This window comes from Vulpes vulpes, chromosome 14 (genome assembly GCF_048418805.1).
Source record: "Vulpes vulpes isolate BD-2025 chromosome 14, VulVul3, whole genome shotgun sequence".
Taxonomy (NCBI): domain Eukaryota; kingdom Metazoa; phylum Chordata; class Mammalia; order Carnivora; family Canidae; genus Vulpes; species Vulpes vulpes.
This window is the reverse complement of record NC_132793.1, coordinates 24,386,174-24,409,227: the sequence shown is the minus strand read 5'-3', so window position 1 is coordinate 24,409,227 and position 23,054 is coordinate 24,386,174. Positions and strand designations below refer to the sequence as shown.

At 40.6% G+C, this 23,054-nt stretch overlaps 2 protein-coding genes across 2 annotated transcripts in view; one reads left to right on the top strand and one right to left on the bottom strand.

The window, feature by feature from the left end:
• EIF2S2 (eukaryotic translation initiation factor 2 subunit beta) lies at positions 1-20,526 on the bottom strand. Its single transcript, XM_026009870.2, has 9 exons — positions 20,324-20,526; positions 15,012-15,189; positions 13,037-13,140; positions 8,414-8,549; positions 7,643-7,743; positions 6,613-6,761; positions 4,172-4,228; positions 2,109-2,194; positions 1-1,513 (listed from the first exon to the last, which is right to left on the bottom strand). Exons 1-9 carry the CDS (start codon positions 20,336-20,338, stop codon positions 1,338-1,340), a joined length of 1,002 nt encoding a protein of 333 aa, XP_025865655.2. The 5' UTR covers positions 20,339-20,526; the 3' UTR covers positions 1-1,337.
• A 130-nt stretch (positions 20,527-20,656) lies between these two features.
• Positions 20,657-23,054, top strand: part of ASIP (agouti signaling protein) — a 104,257-nt gene continuing 101,859 nt past the window's right edge. The window contains exons 1-2 of the transcript XR_003236718.2: positions 20,657-20,783; positions 21,473-21,640. The gene's annotated coding sequence lies outside the window, so the exon portion shown is untranslated. The remainder of the gene's footprint in view (positions 20,784-21,472; positions 21,641-23,054) is intronic.

Genomic DNA, 23,054 nt, shown 5'->3' with positions numbered 1-23,054 from the left:
CAAGAGGCACTAATCCTTGCTTTATTCACGCAGTAACATTGGACATTGGGAACTGTGGGCGTAGATACAAAAGAAGGAAGATGGCATCATAAACAGTTGAGCTCATCAGGGCAGTGGTGGCAGCTCAGCCAATGTGGTCTCCTTGGGCCCTACTGGGTTAAGGGAATACTCTGCTCCCTCCACCACTTCATGGCCAAGGTGTTTTACAACACTAGGCCTGTCCTTTAAAAATTAAGGGTCACAGTGATTGAAAACAACATGGTTAAGATATTCAGGGCTGAGTTGACTGCTCCTGGGGCTTCAAGACCACGAGGAGAACAGCATTATGCTCTTATCCTCAAGTGTGTACAAGGGAGATCACAGCAGACACATGAAATGATCTTTCTCCCTGTGCTGAGCGGAGAAATAACCTTTCAGCCAAATCCTCAGGAGGCAGAACTGGAGGCACCAAGAGTACCACAGGCACCATCATCTCTGGGTTTCTCATGGTCAGGCTGAAAAGCTACTTTTAATATAGAAAACAGAAACATTTGTAGTGGGTGTTTTTCAAATCCAGAACAGAAGTTGGGAAAAAGAACTGCTTTCTCTAGCATCATAGTTTATACTCAGTTCACTGAATGCTGGTTATAAGACTTACTTAAAAGCTATTATGTTTCTAAGATTTTCTTAGTGGCCAATAAGAAAATTCTGAGGAGGGAAGAGTACCTAGCACCTTGTATTCCTTCACGTGGTAACGCTAGAGAACTTGGCAGTGAGGTAGCAGCAACAATCCTCACATAATGAAAAGAATTCAAATCTATGCAGTCGTTTGCTGGACACTGAAAACAGGCTGTCCTCCCAGATCTCAAGCTCTAACCACCCCCTTATGTGACACTTTATCTCAAGAGAAGCTGAGAAGAAAAATAGCTGCCCAGCTGAACCTGCCAATGTCCAGTTTCTCAGGATGAGGATAGACCTCGCCAGAGCCCAGGCACAATCTTCTTCCTGAATTCATTAAGCACAATTTTTATAGAAAACTGAAGGACAAACCAAATTGAAAGAATCACTGTTATAATAACTTTAATTTATCTTGCATTTTACATAAGTCTATGAACGATTTTAAAAAAGCACCGCCTTACCCCATCATGTTTTTCTGACAGTTGTTAAAGTAGGCAATGAGTATGTCAACAGCTTGAGCATCAGCATCTTGCAAGGATTTCAGACCAACCAGCCACACGCCAAAGAACCTGGCAGCTTTTCTATCTTGTTTTTAATACAGTGGTATATCCACTCTGATGGTAAACCTGTCCAGCCAAATCTCCACAACACACTTTGCAAAATCAGTGGTGGTTAGCCAATTAGTTAGCTTTGGCACGGAGCTGTGCTCGCTTGCCTGTGACAGCCTGGAAGCCGGTTTTGATGCTGGCAACAGAGCATCGAGAATGACAAGTTTCGCACTGTAAGAAATAGAGTCGGGTGTCCTTTTGCAGGATTGTGTCCGGTGATCGGCACGTATGACAGGTAACGTATTCCTCTGCAGGAAAACATACAGAATTACCTGGTGGTTGCAGTGCACCAGAGGTTTCTTCCCTCTAAAACATCTTCTATAATGAACTCCACAAGCCCAGTCTGGCACCCAGACCAGGGAAAGCTTTAGCTTAACTTAGATATTCTAGGGGTAAAAAGACAAACTGTTTGCTATAATGCTTTACGTACTAAACCACAGGTTGAAAAAAAGACTCCAGATATCCTGGAGGCAGGGATGCTTGCCAGATGCCATTCCTGGTTCTACAGGAGAGCCACTCAGAACTCATTAACTTTCCTAGTTGGGAATAGACTGGCCAATTTTAAGTGATTGGGAAGATGATAAAGGCAGGCGAGGCCTGAATGCAAACAGATGTCTCTGACTTGGCCTTCAGCCTAGAACTAACCAGCAGCTTGATCTGCTGGGCTTTAAATCCAAACCCTTCTCTCTACCCCTAAGCAGCTTCCAAGAGTCCCCTTGCTGTCCAATCCTCCCATCATTTTCCCTCAACTCTGAAGGCCAGCCTTTCTAGCTTCATTAAAAACCTGTGGGTCTCCCCCTAATGAGAACATTTTAGAGTGATGTAACATAATTATACACTTACTGATATATCTTCTCAAAACATTTTCTATCTGTTTTTGTTGGAATCTTCCTTTGATTACAAGTTGATTATTACCATCTATAGAACCACTATGAGAAAAAAAAGAGTATCTGTTATTGTTTCCTATAAAAATACAAATTCCAGGATTTTTATACATTTAAATTTCAAATATATTCAATGGCATAGGTCAAGTTCTAGGAGTAGTGCTATATTACCTGTTTTTTCAAAATTTAAGTAGTTGGTGCCTGATAACCTACCCGTATTTCCTAACATTAAATCCAATTTCAACCAATTAAGTTTGCAGTGACAGATTTATGATTAAATCTAAAACAAATTGATTCCTTAACTGTGAGATGGTTCATTCATTGAACAAAGGAAAAACACACTTCTCCTGAATGTATACTATGTACAAGGCAGATATGGGGAGGGGTTCTATAAATATAAAAATAGGAAGGGAGCTGTATCTCTAAAAATTCCAAGCACCAAATGTCTTGATTCAGTCACATGGTTGATTAAAATATCCTAAAATGGGTTGTGGTAGTAGTTGTTCAACTATGCCAACGTATTAAAAACCATTTGTACATTTAAATGTGTGAATTTATCCTATAAAGCTATTACCAACAAAGAAGAACAGATGAAATCCCAGGTCACATATTGATCAATGGTGCTTAAAAACTTTGAAAAGAAGCTGCTGACAAGCACTTTTGATAAGGTAAAGCTCTGGGCTAGACATTATCATTTGTTACAAATCACAGTGAAACAACAAAATTCATCCAGGTAGCATTAAATTTATATTTGTTTTGTATCTCATTATAAAACCGACTTTTGTTTTGTTAAGAACCTCTCCTGTGATTCTCCTTTAACTATAAGGCTTTATTATCCTCCATGGACTGTAACCCTTAATCTCCAGGCTATGGTGACTCCAATGCTTGATGTAGGAAATTTTTTCCATTCACTGTCAAAACAAATTGAATTTTCTCAACAACCCCATAATATTTAGCCCACTGACCATAAAGTTCACTGGTTACAACCTGTTATAATACCCCACCTCTACAAAAACTAAATTATTCTCAGAAGCAGGACACTGCTAGCTTTTATTCCTTCGGTTAATGCAAGTTAAAAATAATATAATAATTTACATTTAAAACAATTCTTCTACAACAGAACCTACATATCTACCACTAGTCAAATCACTACTTAACCCCATAGCAAGTGTAGCCAATTCCAACAAACTGAGTTTTAAGTAGACTTGAGTAGGGAGAGACCAGAACACCTTAGTTATCTCTATAAGCCTTTTAAGAGCTCAAGCTCTAGAGAAAAGTAGCTGAGTTTACTATCTTGACTATATTATTAACTAGCTTATGTGACCAACTACAACTCAATGAACCTGTTAGATGGGTGGTATTAATTTCTATTTAAAATTCATAGAACTATTTTAAAGACTGAGATAGTACCCAAAAAAGTGCTTGGCACAGAACCTGACATACAGTACGCACTAATTATGTGTTAGTCATCATCATCATGCTCCAAGTCTACGTTATTTTTAAAGGGACTTCTGGATTCCTAGTACTTATGGCCATATTCATTGGAATGGGCTCTATGGGATACTGGTCTCCCTGAATGGGGATGGACTGGTTCAATGCCTTCAACATGTGAGCCCTGAAGACAGGGAAATAACTAATTATCAATCTCTGTTTCCAATGTTTTCTCCTGAGTCACTCAGCCTATTTCTTTGATAGCCTATTCACAATTTAGAAGATAAATTCTGACGTAAGAAAATGGTTTCCTCCAAAATCTAATATCTGCTCCATAAAAAGACACAAGAATTCTAATTAATGACAGGAACACCAGCAGGCGTTTAGACAAGCCACTGTCAATGCTGTTCACTATTCCTAGCACCTAATCTCTCAGGAATGATTTCCCTCCCTGGCCAAAAAGTTACTGTTATCATTATGTGAATTTTTTTCTAAGGGTGTGATGTATCCTTTTCAAGTTATGAGAAGTTCCTCTGAAACATCCAGTACTACTATATATAATTTTATATAAATGTGAATATAGTTTCTTACCTTGTACCCAATTCAGCCAATAAAAATGCAAGAAGATGTTTGGGCTGACGATGTAATCTAAAAAGAAAGTGGAATATATAAACTATCCTTCATTAGATATCTCACCAAATGTCAGAGAAATCCTGTTCACTGTTTTTATCTGTAATTACTCAACTATTTGGTGAATTTTAGTGCCTAGTTCATCAAACCCTGAAATAAAGATATATAGATACCATTTATTTACATTTTAAAGCCTATAAAGCAACATATTATTTATAAATGCATATGTGTAAGTATCTAGAAACATGTTCAGAAAAGGTAAACACCAACCTTAGAGGTTACCCTCTTTTTCTGACAAGGACGGTGGTGAAGGGATCAGAAAGAGATACATGGATGTCCTTGATTGTAACTGTAAAACTCTCTTTAAAGAAGAAAGATATCTGAAGCATATTTGTCAAAAGGTCAAAACACACCAAACCTAGGCAATGGGACATTTAGCTGTTTGTTCTAATCCCTACAGATTTCCCTTTTGAAAATTTTCATTAACAAAAAGGAACAATAGAGAAATACTTCATGGTAGTACAAGAGCAGGAAAATTGCAAACAGCTTAAATATTCACCAACTGGGAAACAGTTATCCAGTCTATCCTGCTTTTAGAAAAAGGCAGGTCTCTATATACACACAAAAAAAAAGTATAGAGGAAAAAACAAATACAAAGCAATACCATTCATTATTTTCAACTTTTTTTTTTTTTTAAAGATTGATTTATTCATGACAGACACAGAGAGAGGCAGGGACATAGGCAGAGGGAGAAGCAGGCTCCCTGTGGGGAGCCTGATGCAGGACTTGATCCCAGATCTTTGGGATCACAACCTGGGCCAAAGGCAGATGCTTAACCACTGAACCACCCAGGCATCCCAGTATTTTCACTTTGAATTCTATTCACATGGGGGGTGCTTGGGTGGCTTAGTTGGTTAAGCACCTGACTCCTGCTTTTGGCTCTGGTCATGATCTCAGGGTCCTGGATCAAGCCTGGAATTGTCAGGGAGTCTGCTTCCCCCATCCCTTTACTCCTCCCCCAAGCTTGTGCTTGCTAATAAATCTTTAAAAAAAAATAATTCTAATCACTTGGCATTGTTTGAACTTGTTCTAATAACTAGGCACTACTATTACAATCTTAAAGTTATTCTTTCCCAAAGTGTAGTGAGTGAGGATTGGTGAAAATATAATAGAACAGGTAAGCTCCTACATTGCTAGTGGGAGTATAAATTGGTACAAGTTTGTTGGAAAGCAGTTTGCCACAAAAATAACCCATTCCTTTTAACTCAGCAATTCCATTCTGGGAATTTTTGCCCTAAGGCTCTATTCTGAGTTACTGTCAAGATACATGTATCAGGATGTTTTCTGAAGCTCTGGCACTAATCATGAAAACACGAAAGCAACTATATCGAACTAAGGAACTGTTAGAGTACTAAAAACATTTCTACTAAATGCTACTAAAAACATTTCTGAAGACTATTTAATGACATGGGTAAAAGTTTTGTGATATATTGAAAAAATCAGATTAAAAAACAGTATGATTCCAATTTATTTACAAATATCTACATGCATAAAACTACCTAAACATAAAAGTATTAAACTATGATAAGAATGTGGACTTACAGAGCTTTCATTTTCTTTAACATGTCTCTATTTTCTAGTTTTTCTAAAATAAGAATATACTACTGTTGTCATCAGCCAAAAAATCTAAAACCTTTTAAGTAATGCCTAAAATGAAAAAGTGATTATCTCAAGGTGGCTGAATTTTTAGTGATTACTCTTCTTTGTTCATCAATGTCTTGCCTTTTATCTGCAATAAGCATGTATCATTTATGAAACTGAGTAATAAACAGTAGAGAGAGAAGGTGAGTTGCCTTAAAGAGCCTGTCAGTAAAGATGCAGCTGAGCTGTGAGAAGTGCTAGGCCTAGAGAGTGACCTAGCAGTAAGATACACATGGAATGTGATGGTCATTAAGAAAGCTGAAATCTCATCGATCATGTCTTGGCAATGAGCATCCAAGGAAGAGGCACACCAAATTCAGCTGCTTTCCTGGAGCTCCCTTTTGCACTTGTTTGGCAGGCCCACCGCAGCCTGATGAGCTTGTCCACCTCCCCAGGCTCTCTAGGCTCCTGTCTGAGGACTGCATTCAACCTCCTCCCTCTTCACTCCATCTGGTTAGGATCCACTCTCCTGGGTCAGCATGAGTTGGCTTCTCTCACTTCTGGATGCCTGATAAAACAAGCCCTAAGACCTACGAATAGAAAGAACTGACATACTTGAACTATGACCTCACTCAAACCAACCCTGCCACTTGTGTATTCTTTCTTTCTACCTGCAACAAAGTGCACAATAAGGATATTTCACATATACTGCACTGACAATCTGGTATTTGGGATGGAGGATTCTCCATTAACCAACTTACAGTTTACAGATATCTGTAAAGTTGACAAAAGAAGTTTTCTTTGTTCCTACTCGGACAACCTGTGGAGGTTTCATGACAAATTTCCTTTTTTCTCCAGCAACCATATCTGGATTCTTTTCCCTCATAATGTTGAACACTCGATTCAGTAGCTATAGAAAAACAATTGATATTCACATACATTCTTATTAATAGGAGTATAAAGTTCCCACTTGAGTCACTCTGTTTTACCTTCAAGCAAAGCAAACATAATATTTTACTAAACAGTAATCACTTCAGCAGCATGTATATACTTTTTACTAAACACACACACACACCGATCATTGTATGTTCTGGCAGCACCTTAAGAGCAGGACTCAATCCTCAACCAGGATCTGGTCCATTATGGATACTTACAGATACCCAGTTCAAAGTTCAATGAATGAATGAATGAATGAATGAGCTCTACTAATTTTGCTGTTTCTATGGGAAAGTATATGATACGTGGAAAAGTAAGACTCAGGACAGCCCAAACTAACTTGACTTACTCTCGCCCTAAATTAGTTGCTCCCTTCCTCTATTGCTCTCCCAATTCGAAGAGGCTCCAGGTCCTCAGAAGATCATCGACTCAGATGGAATACTGAATACCATAATGACTGCTAAACTCTGGGCAGGCTGCCCCACTTAGGGGTATCAGGCAATACTGTGCACTGACTATGTTACCTCTCTGGGTCTGTTTCACTATCTGTTCTTTAATGGCCCTTCCAATTCAGTATAAAGATCATGCTTTTCAGGGGTGTCTGGGTGGCTCAGTTGGTTAAGCATCTGATTTGATTTCAAGCTCAGGTCATAATCTCAGGGTCATGAGATCAAGCCCTGTGTCAGGTTCTGCACTCAACAGGGAGTCTGCTTGAGACTCTTTCTCCCTCTGCTCCTCCCCTACACCATGTACACACTCTAATAAGTAAATATATTAAAAAATACATAAAGATCTTGCTCTTCTTTGAATTCTAGTGAACACCTTAGTCATTTTTCATAAGAGAATTTGTCTTACCTCCTCATACGTGTAGTCTCTTTCGGAGCCTGCCCAAGCAGGACCTGTCTGGTTACTGAATGAGATACCATCATCTTTTTTGCTGTCTTCATCTTCTAAAGCTACAGATAACAAAGACTATAAGAATGAGGGGTAGGCAGTAACAAAGTGGGAGGAGGCAGATCTAAAGAAATGAAAGCTTCAAAGACATCTGTCGTCCCTCCCGCATAATAGCATTAAGGCTCACAAACAACCTGTTACTGCCTCAAGACAGGGATGTTACAACTTTCATAAATAACCCTTAACAGAGACCTCTCTAGGAATTTGTGATAACGGATACACTGAGTTATTTCTTGATTTAAGAAACACAAGGTAACATAATGTTTAACATAATTAGCAGAAAAAAGCCCAGCTATTCTGAAGCACTTAAACATCAATATCCATAAAAATCCATCTGTTGATTACACTAGTTTTCTAACTCAGAGCTAATAAAACAGCACTTTTAACAAAAAAAAAAAAAGAAAGAAAGAAAAAAAAATTAAACTATTTAAAATCCAGTTACAGTAATTTCCCCAACAGCCTTAATTATCATGTTTTTAGTGTAATCATGATTGCCAAATTCTTCCTCCATGAAATCTTGAACTGTCATTATCAAATTAGATACCTTTTCCTTTCAGCTTCCATTATCAGGCAGTAAAAATAAGAAGGAAAAAATAAGAAAGGAGCCTGTTCAAAGAGACTAGGCCAAAGTCTTGAGTAACCTAGAAATGAGCTGATGAGCCCCCATATTACCTTCATCTTTCTCTAGTATTTCATCCTCATCTGGGAACTTAACGTTCTTCTTTTTCTTCTTTTTATTGCCAAGCATAATGTCAAGGTCATCCTCTGGTTCAGCTGGTTCTTGGATATCACTTTCGATCTTAAGATCCTAAAAAATTGAGATAAGAATCAACATTTTGATACTACAACTATGTTTTTTTTTTTTTTTCTACAACTATGTTTTAAATGACATGGGCTGACATAATTTTGGAGGAAAACATATTCACAATTATAGATCAGCAGTGTCTCTCACATGAGAACCAAACTGGCTCAGAAAGTCTGTCATTTAGGAGCACGTGGCTCAGTTAAGTGTCTGACTTTGGCTTAGATGATGATCTTGGGGTCCCAGTATCAAGCCCCGCATCAGGCTCTGTGCTGGGGTGGGGGGAGTCTGCTTGTCCCTTTCCTTCTGCCCCTCCCCCTGTTCATGCCCTCTCTCTCTCTCACATAAATAAATAAAATATTTTCAGAAAATAAATAAATAGGGGTACCTGGGTGGCTCAGTTGGTCAAGGGTCTGCCTTTGGGTCAAGTCATGATTCTCAGGGTCCTGGGATTGAGCCACATGTCAGGCTCCCTGCTCAGCAGGGAGTCTGCTTCTCCTACTTCCTCTGTGCTCTGTCTCTCAAGTAAAATAAAATCTTTAAAATTTTTAAAAAATAAAGTCATTTTTTTCAAAGATTTTATTTATTTATGAGACAGAGAGAGAGCACAAGCAGGAGGAACAGCAGAGGGAGAGGAAGAAGCAGACTTCTCACTGAGCAAGGAGCCTGACTCAGGACTCGATCCCAGGACCCTGAGATCATGACCTGAGCCGAAGGCAGGCACTTAATCGAACGAGCCACCCCGGTACCCCCTCCTTCTTAAAGATTTTATTTGAGAGACAGTGTGAGAGAGAGAGAGCACAAGCAGGAGGAGTAGCAGGGGGAGAAGGAGAACGAAGGCAGATACTTACCCAGTTGAGCCACCCAGGTGCACCAAGTCTGTCATTTAAACTAGAAATTCTTGGAGCGCTCCTCGGTGGCTCAGCGGTTGGGCATCTGCCTTCAGCTCAGGTGGTGATCCCGGGATCTGGGATCAGTCCCACATTGGGCTCCCTGCATGGAGCTTGCTTCTCCCTCTGCCTGTGTCTCTGCCTCTCTCTCTGTGCCATTCATGAATAAATAAATAAATTAAAATAAAAAAAATTTAAAAACTAAACTAGAAATTCTTTAAGACACTTTTTTTTAAGTAGGCTCCATGCCCAACATGGGGCTTGAACTCACAACTCTGAGACTGAGTCACGTGTTCTGACTGAGCCAGCCAGGTACCCCTCTTTGGGACACTTTTGTGTCATCTTTTCCTTTCTTGAATCCATCAACCTTGAGATCTTATAGTTACTGCCCATGTTTCCAGACCAAGCCACTGGTCAAAATCACCTGGGAATCTTTAAAAGATTCCCATATCGGGGCACCTGGGTGAGCATCTGACTCTTGGTTTGGCTCAGGTTGGGACTCTGGGGTCATGAGATCGAGCCCTGCGTTGGGCTCTGCACTCAGTGCAGTGTCTGCTTGAGATTCTCTCTTCTTCTCCCTGTCTCTCCTGCTCGTGTAGGTGCTCTTTCTCTAAAATAAAGTTTTTTTAAAAAAAGATTCCTTTATCTTCTGATTGACAATTTTTAGCAGGAACAGGATTCAGGAATATTTTAAGGATGTTTCTAAGTATTCTGATGCAATAAATGGAAACGTTTTTTTCTTCCTGACACCAAATATGTGGTATTTTTCCAAAGCTATTGTCCAATTCTCATACTAACTAGGTGGCTTACAATTCAACTCAATTCTGACACTACCCGGGCTCAGTGACAGACCGCCGGTTTAATGGCTCAGTCTTGTAAGACTGTCCTTCTTTAGGGGTCAATGCAAGTACAGGGTCTCCATGTTTTACCCATACTTAGTCTTACTTGACTACAAATTCAGAACACCCCTCCCACCCCCACCGTCATTTAATAATCTGCTAGAACGCCTGAGACTTGGAAAAGCACTTTACTTAACTATTACCAGTTTATTATAAAGGATGCAATTCAGTAACAGCCAAATGGAAAAGATGCACAGAAGAAAAGAGAGGGAGACAGGTGCAAAGGCTTCTCTCTCTGGTTATACCACTCTCCCAACAGCCCAATGTGTTCACTAACCCTGAAGCTCTCTAACCCTCATTGTTGGAGGGTTTTGATGAAGGTTTCATTAGGTAGGTATGATTAATTAAATCATTGCCCATTGGTGTCTGAACCCAATCTCCAGTCCCTTTCCCTGGAGGAGTGCATACCTGAAAGTTCCAATCCTCTAATCATGGCTTGATCTTTCTGACAAACAACTTCCACCCTGAAGCCAGCTATCCAAGAGCTCCCAGCCACTAGTCATCTCAAAAGGCACTTTTATCACTCAAGATGCCAAGGGTTTTAGGAGCTGTGTGCCAGGAACTGAGGACAAAGACCAAGTATTTATTTTTTATTGTACCAGTCAGCCTGGCACCAGACGGTGAAGAGGTCTTTGGGCATCATTTCAATAGATGATGTCACGGAAGAGGGAAAAGGTAGAACCCAGAGAATTACAATCATCTGATGAACAGATGGAGACAAGGTAAAGCTTGATCTCAAGATTAGTTGCTATAGTTATGGATGTAAATAGGGCATTAAAATGATTCATACACACCCCAGAAGATCAGAAAGGTCCAGTCTCAGTCTCCAGTCTTCTAATTTCTCCATTCTTTCCCACCCTGAAGTCACTATTACCTATCAACATCTGTTTTTGCGTGCCTATGGACATGCAGAGAAATCCTGAATTACTCTGTAAATTCATAAATCTTAGCAGGAAAACTGGAATAAGCTAGGAGTAAATGACGCTCAGCCTTGAGATCCCAAATCCAGCTATGTGGCCAATACCACATTTGGCCATCAGAAACCAATTAACTTGTGTATTAGCTGGATAACACATAAACAAGAAAGCAGGTATTAACTTAGTCTGTGGTACAAGCTCTTATGGTATGACTTCAATAGAGAAAAAAAAAAGTAAGCACTTCTAAGAGCAGAGCTTATAAGTGACACTTCGACAAAAGCTACTAGAGGAACTGACCAGTAAAACCTTGCTAACCGAGACCTTGTGTAGCGTATCTCTGATACGTCACCTTGTTACCCAGGATATTTAAACCTCATTTATTCAGTATAATCCGAACATGTCTTTCTCAATTTCCTTACAATAGTAGTAAGAGAAGAGAATCTCCAAACAGGGAGAGAGTAAGATAAATCCAGGTAAAATCATTTTCTTCTAAAGGACTCTAAATTATCCCTGAACTAAAATAATCTCTGAAAACAGGAAAAACATCTCATTCATTTCAGTACCTTAGCAATTAACACACAATGCCTGACTCACTGCAATTATCAATACATATCTGCTGAATTAACCAAGCTATCAACATTATGACATTGTTTCCAAAACTGAATGAATTACTATATACATTTCCTGTTACATGTGCGATACACCTTATTTACTAGAGTTTGAGCAAATTATTTATCAAAGAAAAACTGGGGTAGAGGGCATAAAATGGGATACTAAGTACATGTGTATGTATGTTCTCATGCTTACTCCTTCCCACTTGTATACACATAAAATTGCTATTATCCTGGATTTTATTTTTTTTTTTAAGATTTTATTTATTCATTCATGAGAGACACACACAGAGAGAGAGAGAGAGAGAGAGAGAGAGAGAGTGAGAGAGTGAGAGAGAGAGAGGGGGGCAGAGACACAGGCAGAGGGAGAGGCAGGCTCCATGCAGGGAGCCCAACATGGGACTCGATCCTGGGTCTCCAGGATCATGCCCTAGGCCGAAGGCAGGCGCTAAACCACTGAGCCACCTGGGGTGCCCCTATCCCGGATTTTAAAAATAGATGTGTGGGCTCTGCTCAAGATTACTGGGCAGAGTTTTTAAAATAGTAGCTCTAAGTAAGGCAATAACAGACTTTAGCTCCTTCCTGATCCATCCTATTTACCCACCTACCATCTAGTTACCTATCCTTGTTCAAAAGAATTTTGAGATATTTATATAGGAAACTGATCCAGTAACAGGACAATTGCAGGGCTTCATGTCCCTAAAAGACCAGAGAACCCCATAAAACCAGCCTACGTGCTCCCGTTCTACTACAAGCCAAAAAATCATCAGCCACAAACCATCATAAGCTGGGGTTCATTTTTTGCTGCTCAGAGGAACACGCATAAGTCTGTATACCTTCAACATACTACCAAAAGTTTAACAGAAGAAACTCTAAGAATATATGCTCCATAGGATTTCTCACTTATAGAAATATCTCTCCTCACCCAATCTGAGTGTGGTTAATGTCATCATAATGGCATGCAATACAATGTGTAAAATCTCACTTATATTCCTTTAAACCATAATCCCTTTAAGACACCTAGTCAGACACAATCCCAAGAAAATGATCTTAACCCTGATCAAGTACTCAATAACAAAAGCAAAACTGTTAAGAGACAAGACACAAAGAGAAACATCAGCCATTAGCAACCTTTCGAGAGGTCAAATTTTACCTTCAATAAGAAAGCAATACTACCTTTACACCTTCTTCAGCTTCATCAATATCAAATATCTTTTTTGTTTTTTTCTTCTTTTTCTTCTGATTAAAGAAGTTCAAGTCATCTAAATCATCAGAAGCATCTAAAAAGATAGTTAAGCATAAAAATTAACAACTAGCAGAAGGTACAGCATCGAATCGAGTTAAACCAACAATTCAGCTATTAATTAGTCAAGTCATCAGAATAGAGAGTTTAGAAATCAGTACAGTGGTCTCTCTACAACCCAAGGTTATACAGTTCTGAAGAACACGATGGCAGGCCAAGTCAAGGCTTTATAGGAAAAACATGGTTAGGGCAACATGTTGGGAATATTTATTTAGTAATCTGACCATACCATGCCTCACTGTTCCCATGGCAACGTAAGAGTTCTAACACAATTTCCAAAGCTCTCTAGTTTTATCTCTCCATTTCTGTCTACCTTCTCATCTACCAACTCTAATTCCTGGTTCCAGTCCAACTAAAATACTTCCACTTCTTAGTGTAGTATGTGTGGTCTCTTACCTAAGCCTCCCATGGGCCTTCTCATATGGCTCGTATCTTCAGCTCACTGGATCTTGGTTAGAAGTAACTTCTACAAGAAGCCTTTTTTTTTTTTTTTTTTTTTTTTTTTACAAGAAGCCTTTTCTAAGCTTATCCTCCAACTAGGTTAGCTGCCCCCAAGTATATTGATATAACCTCTGTTACTCCAATAGAGGTATTTACTGGCTTGTCTATCTCCCTACTGGCTACTAAAGTGCTATACTTTTTTCATCTAAAACTTAATGTTTAGCTCAGTGTTACTAAAATCATTCAATCAGGGATCCCTGGGTGGCGCAGCGGTTTGGCGCCTGCCTTTGGCCCAGGGCGCGATCCTGGATACCCGGGATCGAATCCCACGTCGGGCTCCCGGTGCATGGAGCCTGCTTCTCCCTCCGCCTGTGTCTCTGCCTCTCTCTCTCTCTCTGTGACTATCATAAATAAATAAAAAATTAAAAAAAAAAATAAATAAAATAAAATCATTCAATCAACAAAAGGCCTTATTAGGGCAGCCCCGGTGGTGCAGCAGTTTAGCGCCGCCTGCAGCCCGGGGTATGATCCTGGAGACCCTGGATCGAGTCCCACATCGAGCTCCCTGCATGGAGCCTGCTTCTCTCTCTCTCTCTCTCCGAATAAATAAACAAATCTTAAAAAAAAAAAAAGGCCTTATTAAAGTATATGACATTTGTTAAAATAAGCCTACATTTTGAAAATTTATCCACCATTAGTAATAATGGGTTTATTCAGTTAAGTCCTCCATTTGTCCTGCCCTATTGTACACTAGGGATATTTTAGGATCCTTCTGCTACATTTTTCAAGGAGCTATTTATGAACTCAATTTATCTTATTACAATAATAATTTACTTTTCAAGTTTAACAGGTACAAGACGCTTAGCATATGGTAGATGCTCAATGTCAGTTCTCCCTATCACCAGCAGTGTCTTATGTTCAACAGACATAAATAATATTTACTAAATCATTTACTTCTAGTAATCAAATGGTGTCTATGTTAGAGCACAAGACGGAATACTAATGCTGGTGTCTAAATCCAAACATTTTAGGCTCTAATTTTAATCTCTTTTATTACAGATTTTCAGATTTGCTAAGACATAAAACTGCCTATTTTACTCCTATGTCTTTCTGCTTACACTCAAATACAACCACAATTAAAACAGAGAAGAGATCTGACAGGTCAAACTGGAATAACCAGGCCTGGAATGATGAGGTTTGGTCATCTCTGCAACTTGTGGATTTGGTAGGAATTTCTCTGGAATAAGTCTGTCATAAATCTGGCAAGATCCAATGCACACAGCCTGTTAATAGCCTCAACTTCACTTACCAGGCTGAGAGGTCACTGTATGCACAAAATCCAAAACATTCATGGAAGAGAACCAGGTCTCACAGGACCACAGTGACTCTTCCGTATCTACAACTCACCCTTTTTCCTACTGTCCTCTTCATCAGCTTCTACATCTTTGTCCTCAGTTGGCTCTGGTTCTACTTCTTTTGTTTCTGAGGGCTGGGTTTCTTCCGTCTGGGCATCCCCTTCCTCATCTAACATAAAAGGCTTCTTCTTCTTCTTTTTCTTCTTGCTCATAGTAGGATCAAAAATCATCTGTTTAAAGGACAATAAAAAACAAAAAGGAACCAAGTGATTGTTTTTAAAGATACTCATGTTCCAAATATGTTGTATCCTCAAAAAGTATACATTTGAAAGTAAAAGTGTATGATGCACTAAAGTCCCAAAGAGGATCTTACACACACACACACAAAAAGGCCATCCAACAAACTTCCTTATATTATTAAAGGGACAGGGAAGATGGGTGTGGTTTGGAAACATGCACATGCCTTTAAATTTGTAAGTTCTCACGAGATACAGCAACTTCACTTTTAAATTTCATGAGCAAATTTGCAGACTTTATATATGCATCATGGAACTTGGGAAGGGACCTTAGCAATATCTTATACCATGTCCCCCACTTTATGGATGAAAAAACCAATGCCTTCGCAGGTTACACTTTTTTTTTTAAAGATTTTATTTATTTATTCATAGAGACACACACACAAAGAGAGAGAGGCAGAGACACAGGCAGAGGGAGAAGCAGACTCCACGCAGAGAGCCTGATGTGGGACTCGATCCAGGGTCTCCAGGATCACGCCCTGGGCTGCAGGTGGCACTAAACCGCTGCACCACCGGGGCTGCCCAGGTTACACGTTTTATTTAAGGCTGGTAACTTGGGGTTGCTATGCCAGGAGACTTGACCTGATAAAAAATTAAAACAGAAACAAAAACTTCTCTTGGCCCCCGCTGAAGTTCAGACAAGTCTTTAAGAAAATCCATCAGCAATCCTTCCTATAGCAAATCTCCGAGTAAGAAAAACTTCCATACAACCTTTTCCTTTGCTTTTTGTTTTGGGAACATTAAAAGTTTTCATATTTTATTTTTTTAAATTTTTAAAAAATATTTTATTTATTTATTCATGACAGAGAGAGAGGGAGAAATAGAGAAAGGCAGAGGGAGAAGCAGGCTCCGTGCAGGGAGCCTGACGTGGGACTCGATCCCAGGTCTCCAGGATCACACCCCAGGCTGAAGGTGGCACTAAACTGCTGGGCCACCAGGGCTGCCCAAAAGTTTTCTTAGTTATTTTAAATCTAACATCCACTAGAGACATCCTCTAGAGAATAAATGAAAAACCAACTTATAACTTGTTTTAGACAACTTGTATACACTGATCACTTGGAAAAAAATAAAGATTATTAATTCAGACACAACAGTTTAACAACATATAGGGTAGATTCCTGGTAGAATGGAAAGAGGTCTTTTTAAATAGAATTGGATTCAAATCCCAAGTATTTTTCTCTAAGCCCCTTACCAATCTTTGTCCAAATTCTACCACGCTTAAACTTAGCATTTTGTCCAATGATCTGCTGTGGCAGAGAAGTACTTAAAAGCACAGGTCTCGAGCCCAACTGACTGAATTCAAATCCTGACTCTGGCACTTACTTGCGTTACTCCAGATAAGCTCTTGCCTTCTGCATGCCTCATGTGTAAAAAAGCAGCAGCAGAACCAAAAACCAACCTCACAGGGTTACTGGGATTAAATGAGTGATTAAATATAAAACACTTGGCACAGCGCCTGACACAAAAGTACTCAATAAATGTTAGCAATTATTATGATTTATATAATGCTTTATAGTTCACAAAGCATGGTATCTCTTCATTCCTATCACTGAAATTTCATTAAATCAGGGTGATCAAATTTCCAAGACATGAAACTCTAAAAAAAATTCCCCAAATTGATTCTAATTAACTTAAATTTCCTTATGACTCAAGTACATTAGAGAAATTGAGCTACACTGAAACCAAACTAGGGTCTGTAATCAAGTAGGGTAGTTATCATTCTTACCCAATAAAGGATCTGCAAGACATACTAGAAATTGATATAGCCTCATTTCAAAGATTTCCTCTCCTACCTTAACATAAATTTAATTGCATATCAAATGAATAATTCTGAAATGCAGTCAGTCTGAAGAACATTACTGAGCAAACTTAAAGAGTATATAAAAAAAAATAAAGAGGATAAAAGACAGGAGGAAATTCCCCACTGCTAACCTACTAGGTCTTGGGTCACTGTACATGGAATGTTACAATCTATTTCAGGGATGTTATCTAGTTTATCCTTTCTGAAATATGGAGATTTGGCAAAAGGACAGAAAGCACACTAGGCACTAGAAATCTGGTTGTCTGGCAGGACTTAAAATTTATTGAATTTTTTTTCAAGTAGCAAGTTCTCTGGAATATTAATTACCTTTTGACTATTGTTCAGCAAGACAGACCAAAGATAGAAGGGATTCTCAAATCAGAGGACAGCCTCACAACTGTCTTCTTATCCTCTGAAAAACCATTTGTACTTAAGTCTACAGGGAAACAGTCTGGTTGTAGCCTTGTAAGAGTAATAAACACACAAGAATTATACACTGAAATAATTAACATCTCTCTCAATTACTGTGTCTGGGTACTTAAGACAAAGTCATTGCCTCATACACTCACACCACGTACCAAAGTAGAATCTAAAAATAAGGAAACCAGGGATCCCAAAGTAGTGCCCAGAGCAGGACTCTCCCCAAAATAAAGGCCAGGTCAGTCCTGAGTAAAAATTAAAACGTCCAATTTACAAATTATTATATTCAAAATGTTTTATGACATTGTTTATGACATTTTATGTCAGTTGCTGACAGCACATTTATGAAAAACCACAGAATCTCTTAAGCTATTTTTTTTTTTTTCTAAGCCCTCAACAAAGCTTTCAAAAACAGTTTTCCACTTTCCACTTCCCAGGCTGGGTTGGGTTGGAGAATGCCAAAATGCTTCATGAAAGTAGTCACCTATTCTCCTCCATCAAAATTTACCCTAGATGATAACTTTATGGCCACACCACACCCAGGAGGCAAGGTGAGAACAAATGCTAAATATGGCCATCTCTGGGTGATGGGATCCTGGGAGATTTTTATTTCTTTTTGTATTATTCTGTTATGTAAACTTTGTACAACACACATTCCATTTTTAATCAGAAAAAAAAATTTTTTAAAGATTCTTTTGTAAAACATCCTACCATGTTGCGTGAAAACCTAATGGTTCTGACACCTTGTAAATAAATGGGGCCTGGTAATGAACAGTAATCTTAGCTATTGACAGCACTTAAAATGGTCTGAAAAATAATGAATGCCTGCAGATTAGGGAATTTTTCCATACTTCGAGAACACTGCTTTTTAAAGGTCATGATTCCACTAGTTTAAAGAAAGTTATATTTTGGCGAGTTTCTGGCTTAATTACCAGGTTTAAAAAGAAATGCATGCAATTTATTTTATGTCAACTACACACCAATAAAGTATTTCAAGAAAAAAGGAAATGTGAAGAAAATAGAAAAAAATAACAGTAGGTTCCTTAACCCTCTATCTTAGCCTAGAACTTCCACTCTTGGGCAGACTTTGGCAGTTTATAAATCATTTCCACGTACAACTTTTCACTTGATTCTTACAAGTCTATAAAGTAGTCAGCTAGTTTCCTGCCTGTAAAATGAAGTTGGACTGACAGACCTGTGAAGTGCTAAGCTGCTTAATACTTTACTGGCTTCCAAAGCCCTCTGTTGGAATGCTGGTCCTGCCATTTTTGCTTGACAAAATCTTGTTCAACCTTCAATAATTTATTCACATTCCATTTCCTTCAAAACCTGGTCTCACTGCTAAAACTGAATCCTCCAGCTTCCCAAATCACTACGTTGAAATGGTCCTATTTCTCCTAACCCCTGTAGCTATTAGTAAATCTCCCTTACAACAGTTGTACTTTACCATAAACCCTATACACAGAATAGTACTATTACATGGGCACTGTTAAAGGCTTACAAAATGGGAGAGAAAAAACAAACACGAAACACTGCCACTCTCGGGAATTTTGAAATACAGTAGCCAGAGTAATGTCTTCGAGGTCAGAGCATGACCCCTAAGCAAGAACCACCCACTTCATTTAGACTCTGGGTTTCTCTCCGAACAGAGCTAGGGCCTCCTAGTTACCTAGATGGAGGCAATACTGCATAGATCTGGAATTCTACTACTGGCTCTGCCACTTAATCTTTAATCACGGGCATCATACAACTCTCTAAGCCTCAGTTCTCTCATCTTTAAAACGGGAATAATAACAAATGATATCAATTTTATACCATTGTTACGAAAATTCAATGTTGAGATTTGAATCTCCTCCTCCAGAAAAAAAATCCAAATTCCTTAATTTGGTCTTCAAAATCCTCCCATTTATTAGCCGCCACCTCCATTTCAACTCTAACCAAATTGAAGAATGTCCTTCCCGTGAGCACATGTACTCGCCTTCTTAACCACTCCCTTTACCCTGATCAGGCCCTTCCACTACTGTGGAACTTCTAAGCATCATTCAGGGTCTACCCCAAAAAAACCAACGCTCGGGAAAGCCTCGTGGATTTAAAATCAAGTTTCATTTTAAACCGTTTGATTTTACATAAACTGAGCAAATCTGTCTAAAAAGGACTTGAGAAAATTTCCTGAGGTACAAGCACGATGGTGGAAAAAGACCCAGCCAGTCGCAGCCCGATCTTCCCGCTCAGGTCTCTGTGAGCTCTCTGTTCAGGAAGGCTCAGGGTCCCCCGCCCTGAAACTTTCCGAGGTGAGTCACTTTCTGAGGCTGAAGGATCTTTTTCCTCTGTCCTATCTCCCTCACCCCTCGGTCGTAAGAAATAATGCTCAGGATGAGGATAAGGGTGGATACCGACCAGGACAAGCCAACCTGCAAAGTTTTTAACGAGGCGCTCCGCCGGAGCTGAGGAAGGCACGTCTCAGCACTCCCGGCGCCTAGTGAAGAGAGTTAGAGCCGCACTGTCAAAACGAAAGGAACGCATGGGTCACCGGCCCCAATCTCGTTCTTTTGGGGGCATTATACCGGCATTCAAGCCCCCTTCTGGGAGGGCGATTCAACGAGCTCTCAATTCCGGAAACGCCGGCCACAGGAGGTCGCAGGCCTCGGCGTGGCCCCGAGCAGAGCCGGGCGCGGCCAGGCCCGCGGCCCTGAAGTCCTCACCAGCTCTACCGCTCCCAGCCGCCTAGGCCCGGCTGCCCCACATGGCGGCAGCCGGCCGCTAGGCCGCAGGCCCGGTCTCCCACACCAGGGTGGGTTCGGCTCTCCGCCTCAGTCCTTGGCCCTACAGCCAGGCTCAGGCCCTCACCTCGTCCCCGGACATGGCTGCGGCTCGAGTGGGCTCGGCACGGACGAGAAGTCGGACGGGTCAACCCCAGGCCCCGGTGGCAGCGCTACTCCTGCCGACACCTCTCCTACCACCGCACTAGACTCTTGCATCAGCGAAAGGGAACGACACCCCGCCCTCTCCTCCCAAGCGTTGGAAATACGCCTGCGCAGAGCGTGCCTAGGCGCAGGCGCGCGGAGGAGGCGACCTGGAGCGCTCCGTCTGGCGCGAGTTACCAGGCGACGGCGCGGCGCGACGCCAGGCAAGCCGGGACTTGTAGTCCGCCTGGAAGAGGCGGGCATTTAGGGGACGGCCGCCCAGCTGTCCGTGCGCGTGTGCGACGTCTGAGGAAATCGGACAGAGGGCTGGTTTGTGCCGGTGGCTGCTGTTACCTCAGTCTTTCGTGGCGCAGAGGTTCCCGCGCTGATATACACGGCTTGTGGTGTGAATTCGGGGCCATTTCTACTGGGTTAGGGTGGTGGGTGAGACGCTCAGTGATATGAACCCGTTAGGGCGTTAGTTTCCTTGCTACTACCTCGACCACGCGCCCTTGTGATGCTCTAGTGCTTGAGGAACTCAAAAGCTGGAAGTGGAGGCGCGCACGTCACTAAGAGGTTTTACTTAATGAGATATTTAATGTGATATGCTGGATTCAGGCCTGGGAGGTCCGAAACCAAAAATGTCCTCTCAGTAGTCTTAAGGAGAGATGTCCCCTGAGAAGAAATGGCCTGCCAGCAGTCTGTCAGGAAGCCTGAAAATACATGTTCATGAAATCTCTGCTTGAACACTGTGGGTGCACCATGCAATTAAATCCCCGTGAAGCATATATAGTAATAGCAGTTACCACTTAAGGGACTCTCACAAGTGTAGGTGGCTTCCAGCTGAAGACCACCTTAAACACTGCTATAGAGTTTAACAAAGTTGGGCTTATTGTCTCCTCACAAGGTGGGAGACACACCATGAAGGACAGAGACATTTCAAGAAGAGGGTGCAGAGAGAATTTACAGGATTTGGGCTTATGTTAAGTAACTTCTAGGAGTGTTCAAGGAAGCAGGCCTTTTCACTAGACTGGATGCTGTTAGGAAATGGAGGTAATTCTATGATGGGACATTTTAATAATTCTTCTTAAAGATTTATTTATTTTAGAGAGAGACTGAGCGGGCGAGCATGGAGGAGGAGCAGAAAGAAAGAAGCAGACTCTGCTGAGTGCACATCCTGATGCCTAGATCCATTTCAGGACTCTGAGATCATGACCTGAGTGGAAATCGAGAGTCAGGCTTTACCACCTGCCCCACCCAGGTGCCCCTTTGATTCTTTTTTTTTTTTTTAATTTAATTTTATTTATTTATGATAGGCACACAGTAAGAGAGAGAGAGGCAGAGACATAGGCAGAGAGAGAAGCAGGCTCCATGCACCGGGAGCCTGACGTGGGATTTGATCCCGGGTCTCCAGGATCGCGCCCTGGGCCAAAGGCAGGCGCCAAACCGCTGCGCCACCCAGGGATCCCAGCCCCTTTGATTCTTATCTACAAAAGGACAAGAACCAAGCTAAAGCTATGATTGATTATGAAGCAACAGTACCTCATGTTAGCTAGGAAGGAAGAAATTTGTTTTATGTGCATGTGATTGGGACACAGTTCTTTGTTTGCTTGTATTCAGACATGATTATGGAGTGGTGGTTTTGTCTTAATCCATCCTGGTCAGTGTCTTTGATGTTGGTGTTGCATGAAATTGTTTATGATCAACAGGCAACACCTACCAGTTGATGGTACCAGCCTAATTCCCACTATCAGAGGCTGTTTTTCTCCTTTTCACTGTGATTCATATCACCTAAAAATGTGCTATGCTTTAGGCCTCAAAACAGCTATGTGAGACAATCCACAGATATTTAGTACTCCCCATTAGATACTAGTCCCTAATCTAAGCATGGTAGGTAAAATTAGGTCCCTGCCTCCAAGGAATTTACAGGTTATGAGAATACGTTATTGCCCCTTTTTCTAAATGAGGAAACTGTGCTTTCATGGTGTGGAGTAATTAGTCTAAAATCATACAGCTAGCAAAACAAGGAACCTTGTTTTGGGGATCTAACTCCAGACAATTCTGATGTCAGTGTCTGCCACTTTACCACCTTGAGAGTTTGCATCCTTAAGGAGGATCTTAATGTCTGCCACTTTACCACCTTGAGAGTTTGCATCCTTAAGGAGGCTCTAGTGCCTCCTCAGTAATCTTCGGCTATTGATATCTGTTTATACCTGGGTTTCTCAACAGCAGCATTATTGACATTTGGGGCCAGTTAATTCTTTGTTGTTGGGGGCTATTTTGTGCCTTTTAGGATGTTTAGCAGCATCCTTGGCCTATCATGTCAGTGGCACCTTACCTTCATTTTAACAATCAAATATGTCTCCAGACATTACCATATCACCCATGTTTGAGAGTCACTGGTATATACCATTTATGTCTTGGGTCTTTGAGAGGTAACAAATTTTGGGGGCATGAGAATCCCTAAATCACTTTGGGGAAATCTTAAAGAGAGAAATAGTGTGGCCTATTTCTCAGGTTCTGAAAAGCCTGTTCAACTAGAAAAATGAAGACTAAAACAAAGCATAGACAAATGAAATGGGGAGAAACAAAAGGAGATGAGAACAGATCAAAGTGGAGAAATCACCACTTAGGAAATCACCCTTAAGTTATTTAGCTCACACAAAGACACAAAA

Excerpts from the sequence above, each read along its gene's own strand:
- EIF2S2 (XM_026009870.2), bottom strand. Across the intron at positions 13,141-15,011 it reads AGAGGACAGTAGGAAAAAGG|ATGCTTCTGATGATTTAGAT; the intron begins GTGAGTTGTAGA and ends CTATCTTTTTAG. Across the intron at positions 8,550-13,036 it reads AAGCTGAAGAAGGTGTAAAG|GATCTTAAGATCGAAAGTGA; the intron begins GTAGTATTGCTT and ends TCAATTTTTTAG.